At 39.4% G+C, this 19,418-nt stretch overlaps 3 protein-coding genes across 9 annotated transcripts in view; 1 reads left to right on the top strand and 2 right to left on the bottom strand.

Moving 5' to 3' along the window:
* Positions 1-880, bottom strand: part of igf2bp3 (insulin-like growth factor 2 mRNA binding protein 3) — an 18,165-nt gene extending 17,285 nt beyond the window's left edge. The window contains exon 1 of one of the 3 annotated variants that reach the window (XM_060865921.1): positions 399-880. In XM_060865921.1, the coding sequence (XP_060721904.1) occupies positions 399-573 (175 nt within the window). In that variant the 5' untranslated portion in view covers positions 574-880. The remainder of the gene's footprint in view (positions 1-398) is intronic. The other 2 variants (XM_060865919.1, XM_060865920.1) reach the window with 2 other exon arrangements.
* An 11,294-nt stretch (positions 881-12,174) lies between these two features.
* On the bottom strand, positions 12,175-16,257 carry ccdc126 (coiled-coil domain containing 126). The gene is made up of 4 exons (XM_060865927.1): positions 16,120-16,257; positions 15,229-15,430; positions 14,109-14,669; positions 12,175-13,135 (listed from the first exon to the last, which is right to left on the bottom strand). Exons 3-4 carry the CDS (start codon positions 14,344-14,346, stop codon positions 12,936-12,938), a joined length of 438 nt encoding a protein of 145 aa, XP_060721910.1. The 5' UTR covers positions 14,347-14,669; positions 15,229-15,430; positions 16,120-16,257; the 3' UTR covers positions 12,175-12,935.
* LOC132842931 (uncharacterized) lies at positions 15,519-19,197 on the top strand. Of its 5 annotated transcripts, XR_009648084.1 has the most exons (5): positions 16,310-16,411; positions 16,689-17,397; positions 17,587-17,696; positions 18,015-18,678; positions 18,777-19,197. XR_009648084.1 is itself a non-coding variant. In XM_060865924.1 (4 exons), exons 3-4 carry the CDS (start codon positions 18,166-18,168, stop codon positions 19,113-19,115), a joined length of 852 nt encoding a protein of 283 aa, XP_060721907.1. In that variant the 5' UTR covers positions 16,310-16,411; positions 16,689-17,696; positions 18,015-18,165; the 3' UTR covers positions 19,116-19,197. The 5 variants fall into 5 exon arrangements, 4 of the variants coding, with proteins under 4 accessions (XP_060721909.1, XP_060721907.1, XP_060721905.1 ...); XM_060865924.1 differs by having other exon boundaries at positions 16,689-17,696; XM_060865922.1 differs by lacking the exon at positions 17,587-17,696 and having other exon boundaries at positions 17,795-18,678.
* Positions 19,198-19,418: the final 221 nt, after the last annotated feature.

Below are 19,418 nucleotides of genomic sequence, written 5' to 3' on the forward strand. Positions count from 1 at the left end.
AGGTGAAGGCGAACAGAGAGAGAACACGACCTGCTCGAGTTACAGCATTAAAATCCACAAGGCGAAGAAGCTTTGCCAAAGAGTTTGAATTGAAACTGATTTTACGCTTATTTGAGTCTGTGGAAGGCCTTCTATCACAGCACTGAGAGAATTGCACTGAAAGGCTTTATGTGGCCTGTTCGAGCACAGAGTGATCAGTTTGTACCCTCGGCGCGGAAAAGCTGCGGTTTAAATAAACCTCCCGTTTAAAATCCACACACACTTCCCCAGCAGGAACCGTCACACACTCGCGTAGCGTTTCAGCTGCAAAGCAAAGCGCGTAACGCGTCCTTCATGCGTGTGCGCACAATATCACATGGCTACACAGTGGCAACACTGAAACAAGTCCACGTTCTCACCTGAAAGTGTGTCAATGGCCTTCATCGCGATCTTGTCGTCGGGACAGTCCACGAACGCGTAGCCACTTTTGACTAAAAAGGGCGCGCTGAACGGTATCTTCCACTGCTCAAAGATAGTTTCCAAGTCGAGCGCGCTCGTCTGCTCGCTTACATTACCGATGTATAGCTTGTTCATATTCCCGCACGGTCAGAAACGGAACAAAAAGAAGGAGTGAGTTTTATAATCGCGTCCCACGGACGGTCAGTGCTGGCAGAGCAGAGCAGAGCGCAGCGCAGCGCACTGTGTATCAGCCGGAGCGGGCGTGTTCTCCTACTAGCTCCAGGAACATACAAGAGAATTATGACGGACGTGAATTGCGCACCGACTGCCTCATAGAGCTTATTGCATGTCCCCTGTCTCGTTTACAGCCCCCAAAAAAACTACTTTTTTTGTGCGTATCTTTGTCCGACGTTTTGAACTAACTAATGCAGGCGCCGCCTCCAAATAAAATCAACGGAAGACAATGGGGTCAAAAACCCACGGTTACTCCGTTTTTTTTTTTTTTTCTACTGAGCCACGTGTTCACACTGCGAATCAAAGCCGCACGTGAGTGAGGAGTGCCGCTTGATCAATGTGGATAAGTGCAGGACTTGTGGAAGGATGGCACAGAAGAAAGACTGGAGTGCGCTTTGAGACTGCATACTGAAGGCAAGATATGAGGTAAAACCTGGCTCTGTGGACCGAGGTATTCCGTGCGGACTCCCGTAGTATTCCGTTCACCGAACTTTCTTTCCTGGCTACTGATTGGCTGTCAGTGATGTAGTAAAGCGGCGTGGCGCGCGCCCGCTACACGGTACACAACGGGAAGGGCGGAGGGAGAACCTATGGAGGCCTGCCGTATAGGGGCAGAGGGGGAGGACCTGACATTCACAAAACACATCCTGCATAATAGGGGCTCTAAATGCCATCAGCTATACTTGCCTTTATTATATCATGTCAACATTTTTTATATGTAAATACACAGTTTACACTTCTGTAGTGGAGTGTAATGGAGTGAAGCACTAACATAAGAAGGAAGGCTACATGTTCTTACTTCTTGACCTATATTTGCCTCTTTTGTGTGTGGTGTTTTCAGTGTAATAAACCTGAATAGCTGCTGCATCTTAAAATTTTCTAGTTGTTTATAAGCTTAATGGGTTCAGTGAAAAGCTCCAGAAGATGCTACTCCTTGGCATGTTGCTTGGTAGGTGCTTTTTTTTGATGAATGTGCATCTGTATTTAAAAGGCTTGGGTTTAAAACATCTGAATATTAATATAAATAAGGATTTAGAACACTTTGCAAGGCCTGCACAAGTATTGTGGGACCAGCTTAAGGTGAGGACTATATTTCTGTTTTGGTTCAGTTACAGAATAATAATCATGGGTTTAGCTGAATTGAGACAACAGCTGTTAATGCTTAGCTCTTATTCCTGAGCTTTAGAATAAAGTGTATGAGTATTAATACAACTCAAGAAAGGAGGAAATACTTTTGGAAATTATTATTGGAATTGAAAAAAAAAGCATTATATGATTTAGAAACCTCTAAATTATAGGATTTTATTTCAGTTTATTCATCACTTGGGTAACATTAACTAAATAAGTCAGTCTAAATATTTAAAGCTGAAAGTGTGATTCATTTTTATTTTTTTTTTAAATTTCCTTTTGATTTTGATGACTGAAGATTTGCTCAGGTTTCCTGCTGAAGCCCAGTTCTGGCATCACTGTTTCAGCCTGTCCAGGTTCTACTGTATTGTATGTTCATTAGGAGAATAACAAATCCGGGCATCTACATGAGTTTATCCACTGAGACGTCTATTCTCTAACGCTGTCTGCAAACGTCCATCGTTAAATGCGTTTAATTAAATCAAAGTTAATTGCTATTAAATGTGCAGTAGACACCAGAAACTGCCTAAATCTTTGCTATCCTTAGTATAATTATTAAATGGTATTATGCAGAAATGTTTGCTTTTTTGTTGTTAATGCAATAAGTAGGTGAACACCAAGTCAAATCTCTGAGCCTCAGTGTGTAGGTTTGTTTATTTATTTGTTTGTAGTTTTATTTCTCTTTACTTCTTTTTGCACACATGGATAACAGAGTATATAGTGCCATATTCTGGCTATTCATCTCATCATGACATTTATATTTACTTCTATTTAATTCAACCCTTGTATTTATTTTTTTATATTAATGTCAGCTTTACTGGTTAATATTGATTGCTTTTTTTTGTGAGCACTACACACACATATACACGGAAGTTCTCCGATTGGTTGAGATGAAAGACCAATCAGAAGAGAGAGTGTCTCCCCTCTCCACACCCACCGGCGCCCACAGCGGTGTTCATTCATTGGTTTCCTCCATTGCTATTCGTCGCAATTACGCGCGGGAGAAAAGGATTCTTTCCTTTATAGATGAGTTTGGATTTGAATTTTATCATTTTCTTTGTGTAGCAGCTTCATGTACAACTCCTTGCTTATTTTTCACAGATTTCCATAACAGAAGGTGTTACACTAAGGTGGATATCTAACCCAATGTATATTGAGTGAAGCCTTTTCACCTTGTGCGTCTTTGCGCTTGTGGTAACGTTTGTTGTTTTTATTCTTTATGTATTTGAAACCATCGTTAAGGCGACTTTTCATTTATCCCGTGCTGAGTGCCAGTGGTTTGTTAAGGACTGAGAGTGTGTAATGTGGGATCTGACATGTTCCATAAGCTCCACAGTTGCGCATTTTAGACCTCATTCTTATAGAAAGTCTTAAATAAGTCGTCTTTTTTTCGTACTAACTGCTTGTTCTACTTAAATTTGGACGATCTGAGTGAAGGGTTTCTCCTTGATGATGATGACCAGTTGTGCTGTTTAAATCCAGATGTATGGATGTTTTGTGTGTGCGCGCGCCATGTTTGATTCAAAAGAAAGGAATTGCTGTTGAGAAGTTTAAACCTTCTCTACTTTGGATTTTTTTTTAGTTAAAAGGAGATGAAAGAATCCGTCCGCATTTGTTCTTTGCATTAATTGTCTCCTTAAGTAGATATTTTCCAGATTTCCGTTTGTTTTTCATCAGTTTTTCCACTGTATCGGTCCATAGGATAAAAATCAGAAAATGGCGGTGCGCGCGCGCGCACACACACACACACACACACACACACACACACACGTGTGTGTAAAACACTGCGATTTCTGTTTATTTTACCTATTGACCCAAATAAGGTCAATAGGCCTTAAAAATAGAGAATAACTAGACACTAAACTTCCTAATAAAGTTCTATTGTTTAATTTGAAACATTGTCTGTTTTTTTTTCACTTAAATTCTACAGAATCCGTTCAGATTGATTTTCTAGAAATCGTCACTGTAATATAATTAGACCTTAATTTATTGTTCTTATTATTCTAGTGGTACAAATGTTAAAAAACTAAAACTCACTGCTGCATTTCATTTATTTCATGGACATTAATTTAATGAATTAATGTGTAAAAAGAAATATCAAAACTTTGTAGTTGACCTGTACATATTCATTTGGGAATAAAAACAGGTTATATGAACCAGGTCAAATGTGTAACTAGCATAAACAACCACATGAAGAATTTAGAACTATACATTGAAATTCTAAAATAAACCATGCAATCGTGTATAGGATAAAACATTCAAATAATGCAGTTCAAAAGCATAAAACTAAACATGGGGCTGTGGGTTAAGAATGAATTTATTAATAATAATAATAATAATAATAATAATTAATCATTATTATTAATAACATCTCTGTAGAACATTGGTGCTGATATGTACGTATATTGGTGCTGAGAATATGTACGTATTCTTATGTCGTATGTTTTACATTACAGAAATCGATCCTGACCTCAAACATATCCTTACGTTTTTCATTCTGTTTTCAAATAAGTTGTACTAATCATTTTAAGGGAAATTTGGTGCATTGGTAATTTCAACTGGGGGAATTGAAGTATTTGTTATTTTATAAAATTTCTACTTTACAAAAATGTTGGATATTAAAGCCAATCACGTTGGCTTGAGATTTACAATCAACTACAAAACAAATATCAGATAAATATAAATCTGAATAACACGTTGTCCTGTTGATCAAATATGGTCAGATATAATAGAAACTATAAAATTTAGATAAAGATACATTTGGAATAAAAACGTAAAACAATGATTGTTTTTCATACTCTATATATAATATATATATATATATAAATAATATAACTGTATTAGTCAAACCATCAATGTTAAAATCGATAGAAAAAAAAAATCTTGTTCTGTAAAGTAATTTGTGTGGTGATATACAAACATATATTGTTTTGTCAATGTTTATAAAAAGCTACCTGATATAGTTTGTAGGTAAATAGAGAAAATAAAGATCTGGCTATACAAATAATGGCGGAGATGAAAAGACCGAGCTGAGAATGAGGAAAGTTGTTCATACTGTGGTGGATTTTCAAATAGTTTAATGGGTAATGAATAAAACATGAGCAAAATAATCAGTTAACATCAAAACAATACATTTGACATACCAACTGTTGAATAAAGAATTAAAAATGTATCAGGAGAAGAATTTTTCTTTTAAATGGAATAGAATCCCATTTAGTACTGATAAGAACCACCTCCTGCAGTAGGTTTAAATGTGTTGGAGTAAATCTGGTGATAATCTGGGGTGAACTTACTCCAGGGTCTTCATGTTGGTTAGACTGCAACTCTTAAATACATCCACTGTACAACATTCAGATATTTCTTTTTAACTGTTGCCTTGGGTTCGGGATAGTTATTCTGCTGAAAACTAAAGCCACTGTATCGCTCCAGGTTCTGAGGAGGAAAATTATTGCTAGAAATACAGAATTTCGAACATGGTCTCATCAGACCAAAAACAAAAAAACACATCACTGATTACTCTCATGGTTTGTTATGGCTGTTCTCGAGCAACAGCTTCTTTCTTGCTTCTTTCCCATACAGTCATCAGTTATGCAGAGCTCTTAAAATCACCACTGGCTTCACCATGGCTTCTCTCACCAGGTTCTATCTTGTTTTTGCTCTGGTTTGGAGGAAAAGAAAGAGAGAGAACTTTGGAAAAAGTTACTATTTTAATAGTTTATTTTTTAGCAATTTACAAAATGTAAATTGAACAAACAGAAGAATCTAAATCAAATGTTTGTCGTGATGAACCTTTGGCTTTGAACCAGCTTCATTTCACCACACTTGCACAAAGTCAGGATTTTGTAGGATCAGATTCAGGTGTGTGATTAACCAATTATACCCTGCAGGTGCTGATGATCATCAGTTTCATATGTAGATCGAAACACAGTCCTTAGCTGAAACAGAAACATCTACTCTATGTAGGAGCTTCACAATGGGTGAGGAACCAAACTCTGCTACTAAGGTGAGGTTGTGGAGACGGTTTCGGTCCCAGGTCATAAACCATGACAAGACTGAGCAGAAGAACAAGACAAGCTAGTTCTACTGAATCAGCAAGGTCAACAGTGTTGAGGATCGTAGTCGCAGTGGGCCAAGGAAACTTCATGCAGCAGATGAAAGACACATCACGTCATTACTTCACTTCAGCATTCGTAGAGGTCCAGCAGTGCCAACAGCCAAGCATAGTTGGACCCAGGTACAGCCTTTTACTGTCTGGAGAAGTCTGGTCAGAAGTGGTGTCCTCAATGCTGAGAAATGCATGTATTTGTTTACAGCTCACGTTTGCTGTGGCAGCATTATCTTCTCGATGATGGGGGAGTCAGACCGTTGTGTAAAGTCATCCCAGAGATTCTCTGGACTGGGTTAAGGTCTGGTGGCCAATCCATATGTAAAAATGATGTGTCATGCTCCCTGAAACCCTCGTGCACAATTTTCACCACTATCCTTCCAGGTTTTAATAACGTGTTAACAAATCTCCACAGTTGTTTTCTTTGCTTGGTGCAGGACCGTTATTTGACCCTTCTGAAACAGAGTAACTAATTATTTAATGGAATGATCTTACCAATTTGCTTCTTAAACTAAGGTGGTGACTTAATCATCACCACATAGTATAACACCAAGTCAGCTAAACTTCAGGGACACCAGTGTGTCCAGTTAGGAAACAAAAGTGATAGCGGCAACGGCTGCCCTGGAAAGGCAACGGAAAGAATAAAATGAAGAACAAAAATAAAAGTATGCAATAGATAAATAAACAAAATAAAAATACACTAAGAACATAATTTTAATTAAAAAATACAAAGGAAGACAGTAAATAAATAAAATGTGTGTGTGAATCCATAAAAAGTCGATGTTCAATGTATTGTCCCAGTTGAGGGTCCAAGTGGCCTGTGGGAAGAAGCTCCTCCATGTTCTCTCTCTGTGTTTGCCTTCAAGAACTAGAAGCACTTCCCTGATTGCAACAGAGAGAACAGGCAGTTGTTTGGATGGACTTAACTTTCTAAGGTGGTAAAGACACTCATGGGTCTTCTTCAAAAATGTGTTAATTGACAGGAGCATGATATTGTGTGCTGTGAAAACCCAGGTATCTGAAACTGTTCACTCTCTCTGCTGGAGTCTTGTTGATCTTAAATGGCTGGTATCTCATCTCCTGCTCCTCTCCTGTCTCATCTGATGAACATACCTAATGTTATCTCCAATGTAAGTCTTTAGGTAGGTGGGGATTGAAATTTCTCTCCAGGATATCCCTTTTTGACAACCGATTATCCACAGCACCGGTCATCAGTGTAAAGCCCAGAGTTCCCACTGTGAATTGTCTCATCAAATCTGTTCCATTCATTACACTTCTTTATATTTTAACCATTCTCTGTAGTCACTCTAAAGTTATATGAGATTACTGTGTATGGTACCATTTTAGAAACTACGACCTTTGGCTTTGGACTGCCAGTGATACAATTTATTTTGCTATGATGGTTTAGGTTGTTGTAATGATTTCTTATCTCACCAAGGTAATTGTCAAGCCTCAAAATTATTCAGCATCTCCATGTAGCAATCTGCAGAAGTGTCTATGAGCATGTTTACTGAACAATAACTAGACCCCATTTGTTGAAGGACAAACAGTGCAAGGCAGGCAGACAGACAGACAGATGGGTCAGGCTGATAGAAATAAGGTTTATAACCAACATAAGCATCCTGACACCAGATTCTTAGGTTAGGATGTTACCCGGCCACTTGCCAGCTGTTCCTATTCTAAACAATGGGTTTGGGTGAGTATAAGTTCAGCTATTTCTCACGTATAGACATCTCCAGTTCAGGTGTGAATTTGATTTGTTACACAAGATGGCGCTGTCTTGTTTTCAGATTAAGGAGCATGGGTATTACATTCTGGAAAGTGTTACTTTCATCTGATTTATTGATTTATTAATGCATCACTTGTTGCTTGAATGAGCCAATTAAACATTGATTTACCAAAAACAGGAAAAATGTCTTTACTCTATCAGTGTGATGTAGGGGCCAATTCTGTAAGCATAAAAATACATAAATATATTTATTTTAAAATGTATAACATATTTGATGTATTCCCTGTATAATTCTTTGGGCTCATTGCTAGCTAATTATGACAGCTTCATTCCATTTCAATTGCATTTGCATTATTAAGTGTGTAAACTGTGTAAAAATTCTGCAGAATTATTACAAAACCAAAGGGAAGCAGGTTTAGGAGTCAGCTACATTGTTGGTAACAATCCCTGTAAGCATTTTCATTAAACATCACATTGCGCCCTCTAGTGGACTCGTGTAAAAACCTCATTATTTACATCCCTTTACTAAAACTCAACATCATTCATTCATTCATCTTCTACCGCTTATCTGAACTACCTCGGGTCACGGGGAGCCTGTGCCTATCTCAGGCGTCATTGGGCATCAAGGCAGGATACACCCTGGACGGAGTGCCAACCCATCGCAGGGCACACACACACTCATTCACTCATGCAATCACACACTAGGGACAATTTTTCCAGAGATGCCAATCAACCTACCATGCATGTCTTTGGACCGGGGGAGGAAACCGGACTCAACCTCAGAGATGACAAAATTACCCCTTTAAGAGTAAATATCATGTTCAAATGTTTAAGATGGAAAGATCATTAATCTTTTTTGCTTAGATTCATGAACTGTGGCAGGGAGTTTACACATCAGCTGTATTTTTGCTAAATTAATTAGAAGTGTTTTGAATTTAGTTTCAGGTCATTTCTGTTCTTTCCAAACAAAATCAGTCAATCACATGGCAGCAGGACAATGCATAAAAATCATGTAGACAGAGGTTGAAAGTGTCAGGTAATGATCATATCAAGCATCAGAATGGGATCTCTGTAATTAAACCGAGCCAGGTACTAGTCTGAGTATCAAACAGTGCTGACCTCTTGAAATTCTCTCCACTGTTCTTAAGTGACAGAAGTGGAACCTGATGTGACATTTTTAATGTTCAGTGTTTTGTACATGCTGAGATACTATTCTGATAACCATGTTTGTAAAGAGTTATTTGAGTTCCTATATCCTTCATGGCAGCTCAAACCAATCTGGCCATTTTCCTCGAATCTCTTTTCAACAATGCATTTCAACCCACAGAACTGTCACTCACTCACTCAGTTTTTTTTTTTGCCTTTGAAGCTTTTGACCTGTATCTCCATGTGCTGCAGTCAAAAAAAGAGAGAGAGAAAAGGAGTAGGGAAACTTTGCTGTCAGCCTGGGACGGTGTAGGGCTTCTGGGGCAGGGCATAGTCAGGTAGCGTTGTCTTCATCAGGAATCATCAGGTGAGAGGGTTCACCACTCCACTGCAGCGTTAATGGGGGACTGTCTGCTAGAATTTCATGCTTGAGCTTACAATACTCTCACCATCACTCTTCCATGTGTAGAGCATGGTACACCAGTTGGACTTCTCCAGAGAGATAAGGGCCTAGTCCTCCACTAGTCATTCCTCCTGTTCAGCAGCCCACCTAAAGATCTGTAAATAGTCACTTTCCCAGCTAATCTTAGTAATAATTTGCTTAGTGTTATGGCAGGGATCAGGGAGATGGGTGGCAGTCACGAGATGGCATTTTCTAGAGCCATAAGCTAGCGGGTGTGTGTAGGCCTAACTCCTGGGTCACCGCCTGCTGCTAAAGACTGGCCTCCAAGAGATGCCCTAGTATCAGCTACTAGCTTCATGCCCGCATTTTCCACACAGCCACCAGAGACCAGATTCTGTGAGCAGCAGTGCAGTTTTATTTCAACAGGTTTCCACTAAGCAAGTGCAAAAAAAAAAAAAAAAAATAGAAAATAGGAGTCTGAAAATTTTATCTGGAGCACCGATGGGCTGAAATGGTGAAGGGCTTCTGGGGTAATAGGAGGAGCAGTGTTATTAAAAGCTTAATAAATAAATTACTCACACATACTCACCTGAACTAGCTGCTATAATAAACCAATTTCCCTTTTGGTCTAAATCTCCACAACTGCAGAGAATTTTATCTTATAACAGCAGACTTTTCTGAGACCTTCTTTATCCTTTATGGTTTAAATACTTTTGGCTGATCGATTTTCCACCATTTAGAATTTTCTGGAAAACCTAATTAAAACTCATCCTAGGTTGTTAGTATCATTTAGCTTTTTTTAAAATGTGAACCCTGTCACTATATGGGCTGGTGTATACATGGCTGCTGGGCAAAAATATTATTATTATTATTATTATTATTATTATTAATATTTTAATTTAGGGGGGCATGGTGGCTTAGTGGTTAGCACATTCGCCTCACACCTCCAGGGTTAGGGGTTCGATTCCCGCCTCCACCTTGTGTGTGTGGAGTTTGCATGTTCTCCCCGTGCCTCGGGGGTTTCCTCCGGGTACTCCGGTTTCCTCCCCCGGTCCAAAGACATGCATGGTAGGTTGATTGGTATCTCTGGAAAATTGTCCGTAGCGTGTGAGTGAATGAGAGTGTGTGTGTGTGCCCTGTGATCCGAGGTAGTTCGGATAAGCGGTAGAAGATGAATGAATGAATATTTGAATTTAATTGTCTAACTTTTTTCAGCTCCTAAACCACAAAACCTGTGGAACTACAAGGTGTATGTACAGTGTGATAAACATAAATATGCTTGTTGTTCACATCCCACTGCCTCATGTCATGTTTTAGGTAAACTGTAATTTTGTAATCCTTCTTTATTCAGACTGCGTAAGAAGACGTCTCATTCTCCTGGGTGCTCAATGGCTGGGAAAATGTCACCCTGGAGATTACCATGGATCAATATCAAGACCCATTTAAATGTGCTATTACTATAGCCTATTTTTTTGTGGTGTTGAACACCCAGTAAAGTGTAGATGCTAGCTAGAAGCGTTTTATGTACAGTAAAGGTAATGAGATCATATTAAATTCTCCCAACCTGAATTACTGAGTTAAACCATTAAGAGTTAACACAGTAACTCAGGTTTGGGAGAATTATCACTCTCTGACATTACTATCTAATAATCGAATGCTGAAGTTTCCAAACCAGCTTCCAAACCTTTGTATGGTGTTCCTTCTTTTTTTTCCCTTAACTTGTTTAGAAGGGGGCACGGTGGCTTAGTGGTTAGCACGTTCGCCTCACACCTCCAGGGTCAGGGTTCGATTCCCGCCTCCACCTTGCGTGTGTGGAGTTTGCATGTTCTCCCCGTGCCTCGGGGGTTTCCTCCGGGTACTCCGGTTTCCTCCCCCGGTCCAAAAACATGCATGGTAGGTTGATTGGCATCTCTGGAAAATTGGCCCTAGTGTGTGATTGCGTGAGTGAATGAGAGTGTGTGTGTGTGCCCTGCGATGGGTTGGCACTCCGTCCAGGGTGTATCCTGCCTTGATGCCCGATGACGCCTGAGATAGGCACAGGCTCCCTGTGCCCCGAGGTAGTTCGGATAAGCGGTAGAAGATGAATGAATGAATGAACTTGTTTAGAACAATTTTAATTGACTAATCGTTCTTAACATGTTGAGAACGTTTCATCCTAACGCCTTCTGTCATCCACCCACACATGCGCATACCTGTTGGACTAGACAATTAGACAAAGAAATAAAGCTGATGGAGCTAGAAATTAATATATTAATTTAAACATGACTTTCTAAAACAGCCAACTAAATAAATTATTTATTTAACATGCAAATAGTGTTATTAGAAGGGATTCATGAGCTAGTCATTAATCCAAATAATAAAAAAAGGTTTGCTTTCAATTATAGACAAATTCAGAGCCACCTAGTTGTGTGACGACAATGAGATCATTTCAACAGATGAAGCGATATTGTTCTAAAGTGTCCACCAATATAACGACCACCCTCAGTACTGAGACCTGCACTGTGCCTCTGCACTGTAACACTGAGCATTTCAAAATTCAAACCTTTATTATATTACCTTTAGTATGTCTGAAGCAGTGTTAAAAGCTGAGCTGTTATTCCTGGGTCATGGTGGCATTATAATGTTCTGCATTATAATTATATTATTTCATTATAATTATTGCTCCTTACTGAGTACAGTCTGAATCATATATGATGGAAAAAGCACTTTTGAGCACTTTCAGTGCCTCCATGTCAGGAAATAATATTTAATTCCTTATGAAACTTTGCCAAAAGCACTGACACACACACACAGTATATGAGGAAGGAATAAACAGGGGTGAAGAACATGCACAAACATCCCTGTACAAACTGTAACCTCAGCTCAGGCACTGGAAGGGAGCAGAACCATGTCAACTTGAAAAAAATATATATCGGTAAAATCTAACAATCTGCAAGTCGGGTAATTTCAATTCTAGCTCAGATGACGTAAAAAGAACACAAAGACTTGGAATGACTCATAATGGCACTTGTTTTATTACACGGACAACCACGTGGCATGAGGAACACTTCAGCACTGGATACCCTAAAGCTCATGAACAAGGTGCACAGACAGACCGGAAACATCCTCCTGTTTATGTAATAGCATGTGCTTATTAGTACTTCACAGACACACTCAATGGCCACTTTAATAGGAATAACGCTGCCCCTTCTGATTCGTGCAATTATCCAACGAGCCAATCTTGCATCAGCATTATGATGCAGGAAAGCGTTAAAATTCAACTGTTTTTGTTGAAAAAAACAGGGCTGTTGGAAGAAGACATTTTTCACTCCCAAATTCTAAACTACAAATTTGCAGGACATGACTCTTTATTAGCTGTAAAAACTTGTTGTGTTTGGGGTTGAGTGAAATACAAATTGTGTATCAGTGTCCCAGGAGCTGGGTTACCGGGTTCCTCGTAGAATGGCTGTGTATTGCAGTTCAGAAATGAGCATCAGTGTCAACTTGCTTCCCATGAAAAGAGTGAGAAAAAGAAGACGTGAGATCAGAACATTTTGGGCTTAGTAGCAGTCCAGATAGATACATCTGAAGCAATTTGGCAAGCTTTCTTAAAAAGAAATAAAACAAATAAAAACATTGCTGATAACATTTGGATCTGTACAGTGTATGCAAATTTCATATCTCTCTCTCTCTCACACACACACACACACACAAAGCATATAATGAGTCTTGGTGTCAGTGGTGCGACCACAGTGTCAGTGGTGCTGCCCGGATTACGTCAGAGGCTGTGGCTGATTGCTGTGAGCGTTTGTGCCTGATTCGTTCTGTTTAGTGGGTCTGTGCATGACAGTCCCTGTTATGTGAGAAGGGCTGTGCACTGATGTGTTCATTGTAGCATCCAATCTGTTCTCCAGCTTCACCAAACGGTTCAAGATGTCATCTAACAGCACAGCAATGGTCCTTTTCAGATCAGCTGGGGTAAAAGGAGGCAAAATATTTAATACAGAAATTAATACTTCATTCACAATAAATTTACATCACTTCCAGTATTCCCAACTCCATAGAAGAACCTTACAATCCGTGTCCTGTACAGTCACTGGTACCAAATGGGCTAGTTTAAGTATTTCAGATCAGGCTGAAACACGGTTTTGCTAAGAGAGATCAGATTAGACTACTGTGATCTGATAGAAAGTCTACATTAACTCAAATACTTGAGGTGGATGAGCAAGAAGACCACACGAGGTTCTTCTTCTTTCAGCCAAGAACAGGAATCTTAGGATATCATGGGCACAGACTCACCACATCCTCTTCTGGCTCTCAACGAAGGCGGTCTCTCTCTGCACTGCTCTCCGAACTAAAAAAAAATCATGGATTTGATAAACTGGTCTCTCAATGCAATTCTCTCGACGAGAAGCTTGGGTTCGGGGGAACCTGACTGCCTTGCCGGAACGTTCGCAGCTGGATATACGATGGACACGTGGGAGAGGTGGCGGGTCGTGTGTCTGGCGGCTCTTTCCTTGGAGGACGTAGAAGATATCTTCCTATTCAGAGTTCTGCTGATTAGATTAGGCATTGCCCTGGTTTATCGAGGGAATCAGAAAACGGTGACAGCTGTGACAGTGAACAGTGACCAGTGAATCTGTGTCCATGGAAGCCTGAGATTCCTGTAGTTGGCTGACAGAAGAAGAACCTCATGTGGTCTTCTTGTAGCTCATCGTCTTCTGAAGCTCTTGACCTGTATCTACAGGCTCTGTTGCCACACAATTGGCAGGTTATATAACTGCATGAACATTTAGATGTACGGGTGTGGATAGAAAGTGTATAAGTAAGGATTTATGTATTATAGTCATATATAAAATCCAGCGAGTAACCACAGTAGAACATGCAAAAGTTACATTATGTTGAATACAGGTCAAACATCTAATAGTGAAGCACCTGAGCCTTACCGTATCCAGCCATTGAGGGGTTATATGGGTGTGAGAGCTCCTGGTTCTCTGTGCTGAGAGCTTTGACATAGCGCTGACTCAGTTCCAGGATCTGTTGGCGGAGTTCAGCGCTGCTTTGATGCCGTGGCTGTGTAATGGTGTAGTGCACCAGCAGCAGGCACCAGGCCAGGCCAAAGAGTAGGAGTAAAATGCTGAGCCTCTGAGACATGCTCCTACCTCGCGGTAGACAGCCGACCATTGCTGTAGCCGAGCAGCTGTATTGGCTTCCACCACCAAGGTCAGTGGAATGGAATAAGAGGATAGGGTTAAAGTTAAATCGGTGGATGTGTTGTGTGGACCTCAGCTCCAGGTCTGAGTTCAGGATTAGTCAGATGACTGGCAACAATCAGAACCAGAACATAGAGATGAAGGTAATGGTTAATGATCAGGGCATGATCAGTGATCTTAATGTGACCAGAGCTGAATCCAGAGAAATATCAGGGCATCTGGCTGGGGACTATGATGTACTCTCAAACTCTTGTATCCTGATCATTCTTGGGATCTCAGCTTGATCCAGAACAGCTTGAACAGAGAAAGAAACATACATACATACATAGATAGCACAAAACTATTCAAGCACAATTTATTAAAAAAAGTACTGTACAAATTAAATTACGACAAAATACAAATGTAGTCAATACACAGCACATTTGAATTGCCGTACAGACGTTGTCGACTATCGTGGGGACGAACGGTCATCACCTGAACTCGGCTTAAATCGAGCAATAAATGAACAGAGGCTTTGAGTTTAATTATGTAACAGGGAGAAATACGACCAGGTTGCTCTGCCTGACCCCAGAGTGACCTCTCAAATTTGTTCCCGATAGCACAAACACTGGATCATATTACCATGTTTACATTACTGCCCTGGTCTTTCCACTTCATGACAGAGCTGTAACACCGTGAAGTTAAAGACACCTCATTTATCTTAAACACCATCGGCAGTCAGTTTGGTCATCATTATGTAATATACTTATTCTATACAGTAATTCAGAATGTCTTCTTCATGAAAGAGGCTCAAAAATAGGCCTCTGTTTGAACAGGTGAAGTGTGTTGAATACAACAGATTAAATATACTCACCAGACACTATTAGGAACACCTGTCCATTCACACGGTTATCCAGTCAGTATAGCTGCTGACTCAGTGCATCCCTTTATGACCACAATTCATCACCGTATAACGACTGCATCCAGCATGATAACGCTCCTTGTCACCACGCACAAGTCGTCTCAATCTGTTTCCACGAACAGAACGATGGCACTTCAGTGGCCTTCACGGTCACCTGATCCATGACACAGAACAGGAGATATACAGCATTATGTGACACCAACACGGGACAAAATCTCAAAGAAATGTTTCCAACACCAAAGCTGTGGCTGTACTGAGAGCTCAGCGGGTCCTACCGAGTACCGGTACTGGGTTCCTGATTAGTACGGAGTGAGTGTACTCTGATAACGGATACTGCGAGGTCTGTAATTTCAACTTCTGTGATAGTTTTAAATAAAAAAATAAAAATAAAAAATAAAAACTTTCATATGTTCATATTTGAACTGTTGCTGGTGTCTGGATATATTACCCAAATTTGCTAAGCATTTTAATTTGGTGTTGAATGAAACTTCAGCCACGCCGTTTCTATAGTTTAGGGAGGAAGACGGGCTTAAAAATAAAACTATAGCCTTAAGTTACAGGGTGTGAAGAAGAACAGCAGATCATTATGGACTTTTATTTGAACTTCACATACAGGACATTCAGAGACTTATCATTATTATTATTATTTTGATATTTTCCTGCACTAAAGTGTGTGTGTGTTAGTTATTATTAATGCTATCACAATAACACACACACACAGCCCAGAACATTATCAGGACTTTTGTGTTTACATATTTAGCATCTTGCTAGCTAGCTACCTGGCTAACTTGGGCTAACACACAGACACAGCAATCAGGTTCTCGTTATAAAAGTATTGTTCACCGTATTGAGTCCGTCTGGTTCTGTGGGTGTTGTTACCGAGATCCAAGGTCCAGGAGCAGCTTCTGTGTTTCCAGGACTTTTATATCTTTGCTAGTTTTCTCGAGGTGAAACGACACAGGAACAGGGGTGCGTTCAACGGCGTTGTGCCGAAAGGTTTCCAAACACGGAAACAGTGTTGTGTACGAATTTGCTCTCGTTACACAACACAAATGTGATGTCGTACACAGAAAATAATGAATGCTATTTCATGAGATTTTGGTTTTAAGGTGTATGTTTTCCTGCTTAATGTCTGGTGAGTGTATATACTGTAAACATGAGATATGATCCTTGAAGTTATATAAAGGAAAAAAGCAAAGAATTAAAATGCAATAAATAATAATAAAAACAACCAACGCCAAAAATTAATAAAGATTCTTTAACTCTTAATAATCAGTTCGAAAATGTTTATTATTAGATAAACAAATCTGCGTGTACCACTATTTATAACTATTCATTTATTTATTTATTTATTTATTTATTTATTTATTTAAGCAAAAATATCTATGTGCAAAATTTGTTTGCTCCCAAAGTAAGTATTCCTTGGAGCATCCAGGGACTGAGATGGTCGTTCACGCACGTCTCAAGCCACCTTCACACTGCACACGACAAACGACCGCCGATAAACCGGAAGTCATTCATTTCCTATGGAGAGTCGCAACGTCGCTGCGTGAGGTGCCGACCATCTGCGGATCCGTAATTTTCGGATCCGTTTTGAGCGTTGAATCCGTTAAAAAAATGTAACTTGAGATTTAAACTTTCATACAAATGTCCTAATAGTCCTGCAGTGTGATCTCTGTGTTTGTTTGATTTCAGTCTCAGACCTTTCCTGTGTGTCTGGTAAACTTTTACAATGTATTATTACATACACAACTGTTTCCTACGGAGCCCGCCTGGTCACCCCTTGGAGAAAAGAAAACAAGACCCGCAAATCCGTGATCACGGTTTTGTAATTCGTCCCCTCAGTTTATAAACCGTACTCACGGATTATTAAACTGTTCCCTCAGTTTATAAATCGTACTCACGGATTAATAAACCGTACGCACGAGTTAACAATCCGTGCTCTCAGATTTGTAAACCGTACCGTCAGTTTTTGTAATCCGTACCCACAAATTCATAAACCGTGCGCACGCTTTCGCAATCCGTACCCACGGTTTTGCAAACTGTACTCACGGATCTGTAGCCTCTCCCTCATTTTAGTCAACTGTAGTTCACAAGCACTACAACAGAACAAGATTCCGGGTACGTTGTTAATATTATCTGGTTATTCTATACTAATCAATGTATATTCAATACATTCAATTGTTTCAACTGCATGCTTAAATTCGCCATTGTAACGGATAATAGACAACATTTTGGTGTGTGTCATAATCATATGTTTATGATATATATGTATATATGTGAGTGTTTATGAATGTTTATTTTAAATAGATTGTACAGAATACTGCCCAACTGTGTTAAGACAAAGAAAGAAACACATGTCTTCACAACTGTCTGACCACCTAGGAGAAACACAACAGACAGATATAGATAAATATTAGGTAAGTAGGCTATAATTAATGAATATAACAGACCAATTCTCTCTCTCTCTCTCTCTCTCTCTCTCTCTCTCTCTCTCTCTCTCTCTGTTTACCCTTAGGTGTTTAAAGCTGGCCTCCATCAACATTGACATCAGATTATTCCTGGGATAGGATGGACAGATTTAGTCTAATTCAGTATTACTTTGACCTGGGTCTACATTATAAAGAAATCCTTAAATTTTTAAGTGTTAAACACGGAATTACTATCAGCATGAAGACACTTAAAAAATAAAAAAATTTCGAAGAAAATTTTTTGACAACTTATTTAATGTTATTCAGTTTGTAAGGGAGGAGCTCCAAGGCTCAGGACCATTGCATGGATATAGATGGATGTATAGTAAATGCAAGGAAAGAGGATTTCATGTGCGCAAAGAAGACATCCGCCTGATTCTCTCAACTCTTGATCCATTGGGCACAGAAATGCCCAGAAATGAAGAAAAAGAAGACTGCACAGGAGAGTGTACTTTTCAAAAGTACTTTTCAAAATTTTGTGTGGCATGTTGACTCTTACGACAAATTGAAGCCATTTGGCAAATGTATCAATGGGGCTATTGATGGATTCTCAAGGAGAATACTATGGCTGAATGCATACTGCACAAGCAGTGACCCTAAAGTCATAGGAGGTTACTTCCTTGAAACAGTAAGAACTTTTGGTGGCTCTCCTCGAATCCTGAGAGCAGACATGGGAACAGAAAATAGTGTTATTAGGGATGTTCAAAGGTACTTGCGACGTGGTGATGCCGATCAACTTGCTGGAGAAAGAAGCTTCATCTATGGCAAAAGTACAGCCAACCAAAGAATTGAGAGCTGGTGGGGTATTCTTAGAAAAGAATGTGTGGATTTATGGCTTGAATATTTTCACCAGATTAAAGATGAAGGCTACTTCGATGGCAGCTTTCTGGACAAGAACCTTGTGTTATTCTGTTTCCTGGGTTTGATCCAGGTAAATATTGAACACACACGGTGCATTTTTAAATACTTTTACGTTTTTAAATACACATCATTTTGTTTAATACACAATACTCTTTATGGCTTTTACAGGAAGAGCTCGATTCGACCAAAGACACGTGGAACAGCCACCTGATTCGGCCATTAAGAAATAGCCTTGTACCCCATGGTCGGCGGGATGTCATGTACACCCTTCCTGAATTATATGAGACAGAAGACTACATATGCCAAGTGACAGTGGAAGACTGTGATACCTGTGAAGATCAATGTATCCATCGCTCTGACATCCCTTGTGATGAGGACATTTTCACCCTGTGTTCACACATCATGGCACAACATCAGCTTCGTATTCCCAAGGAAAGGTTTACAGCACTTAATCTGTATCTTGCACTAAGACAAGAGCTTACTACAGAGTTAAATATTGTGAGATAAAGACATGTTAAAAAGCCATTAGCACTAAAAAGTTGTTATGGACAGTTTAACAGACAGTTCTTTCATTAAATTATTATTATTAGAGTACCATTCATTTCACAGGTGCATATATGTCTTAAATGTTATTGATGAAGTCTTGTATACTTCATATGCATATTTTAATAAAAGGAGACAGCTTTCTTTTTGATTCATTTTCTTTATTTTTGAAAACTGTAGTCAGTTGAATAGTATTAATTTATGAACTCCTAATGAATAACATTTCAACATTTTAAACATGAAACTTTTTCTTACAATATACTGTAT

The sequence above is a fragment of the Tachysurus vachellii genome, chromosome 3 (assembly GCF_030014155.1).
Source record: "Tachysurus vachellii isolate PV-2020 chromosome 3, HZAU_Pvac_v1, whole genome shotgun sequence".
Lineage (NCBI taxonomy): Eukaryota > Metazoa > Chordata > Actinopteri > Siluriformes > Bagridae > Tachysurus > Tachysurus vachellii.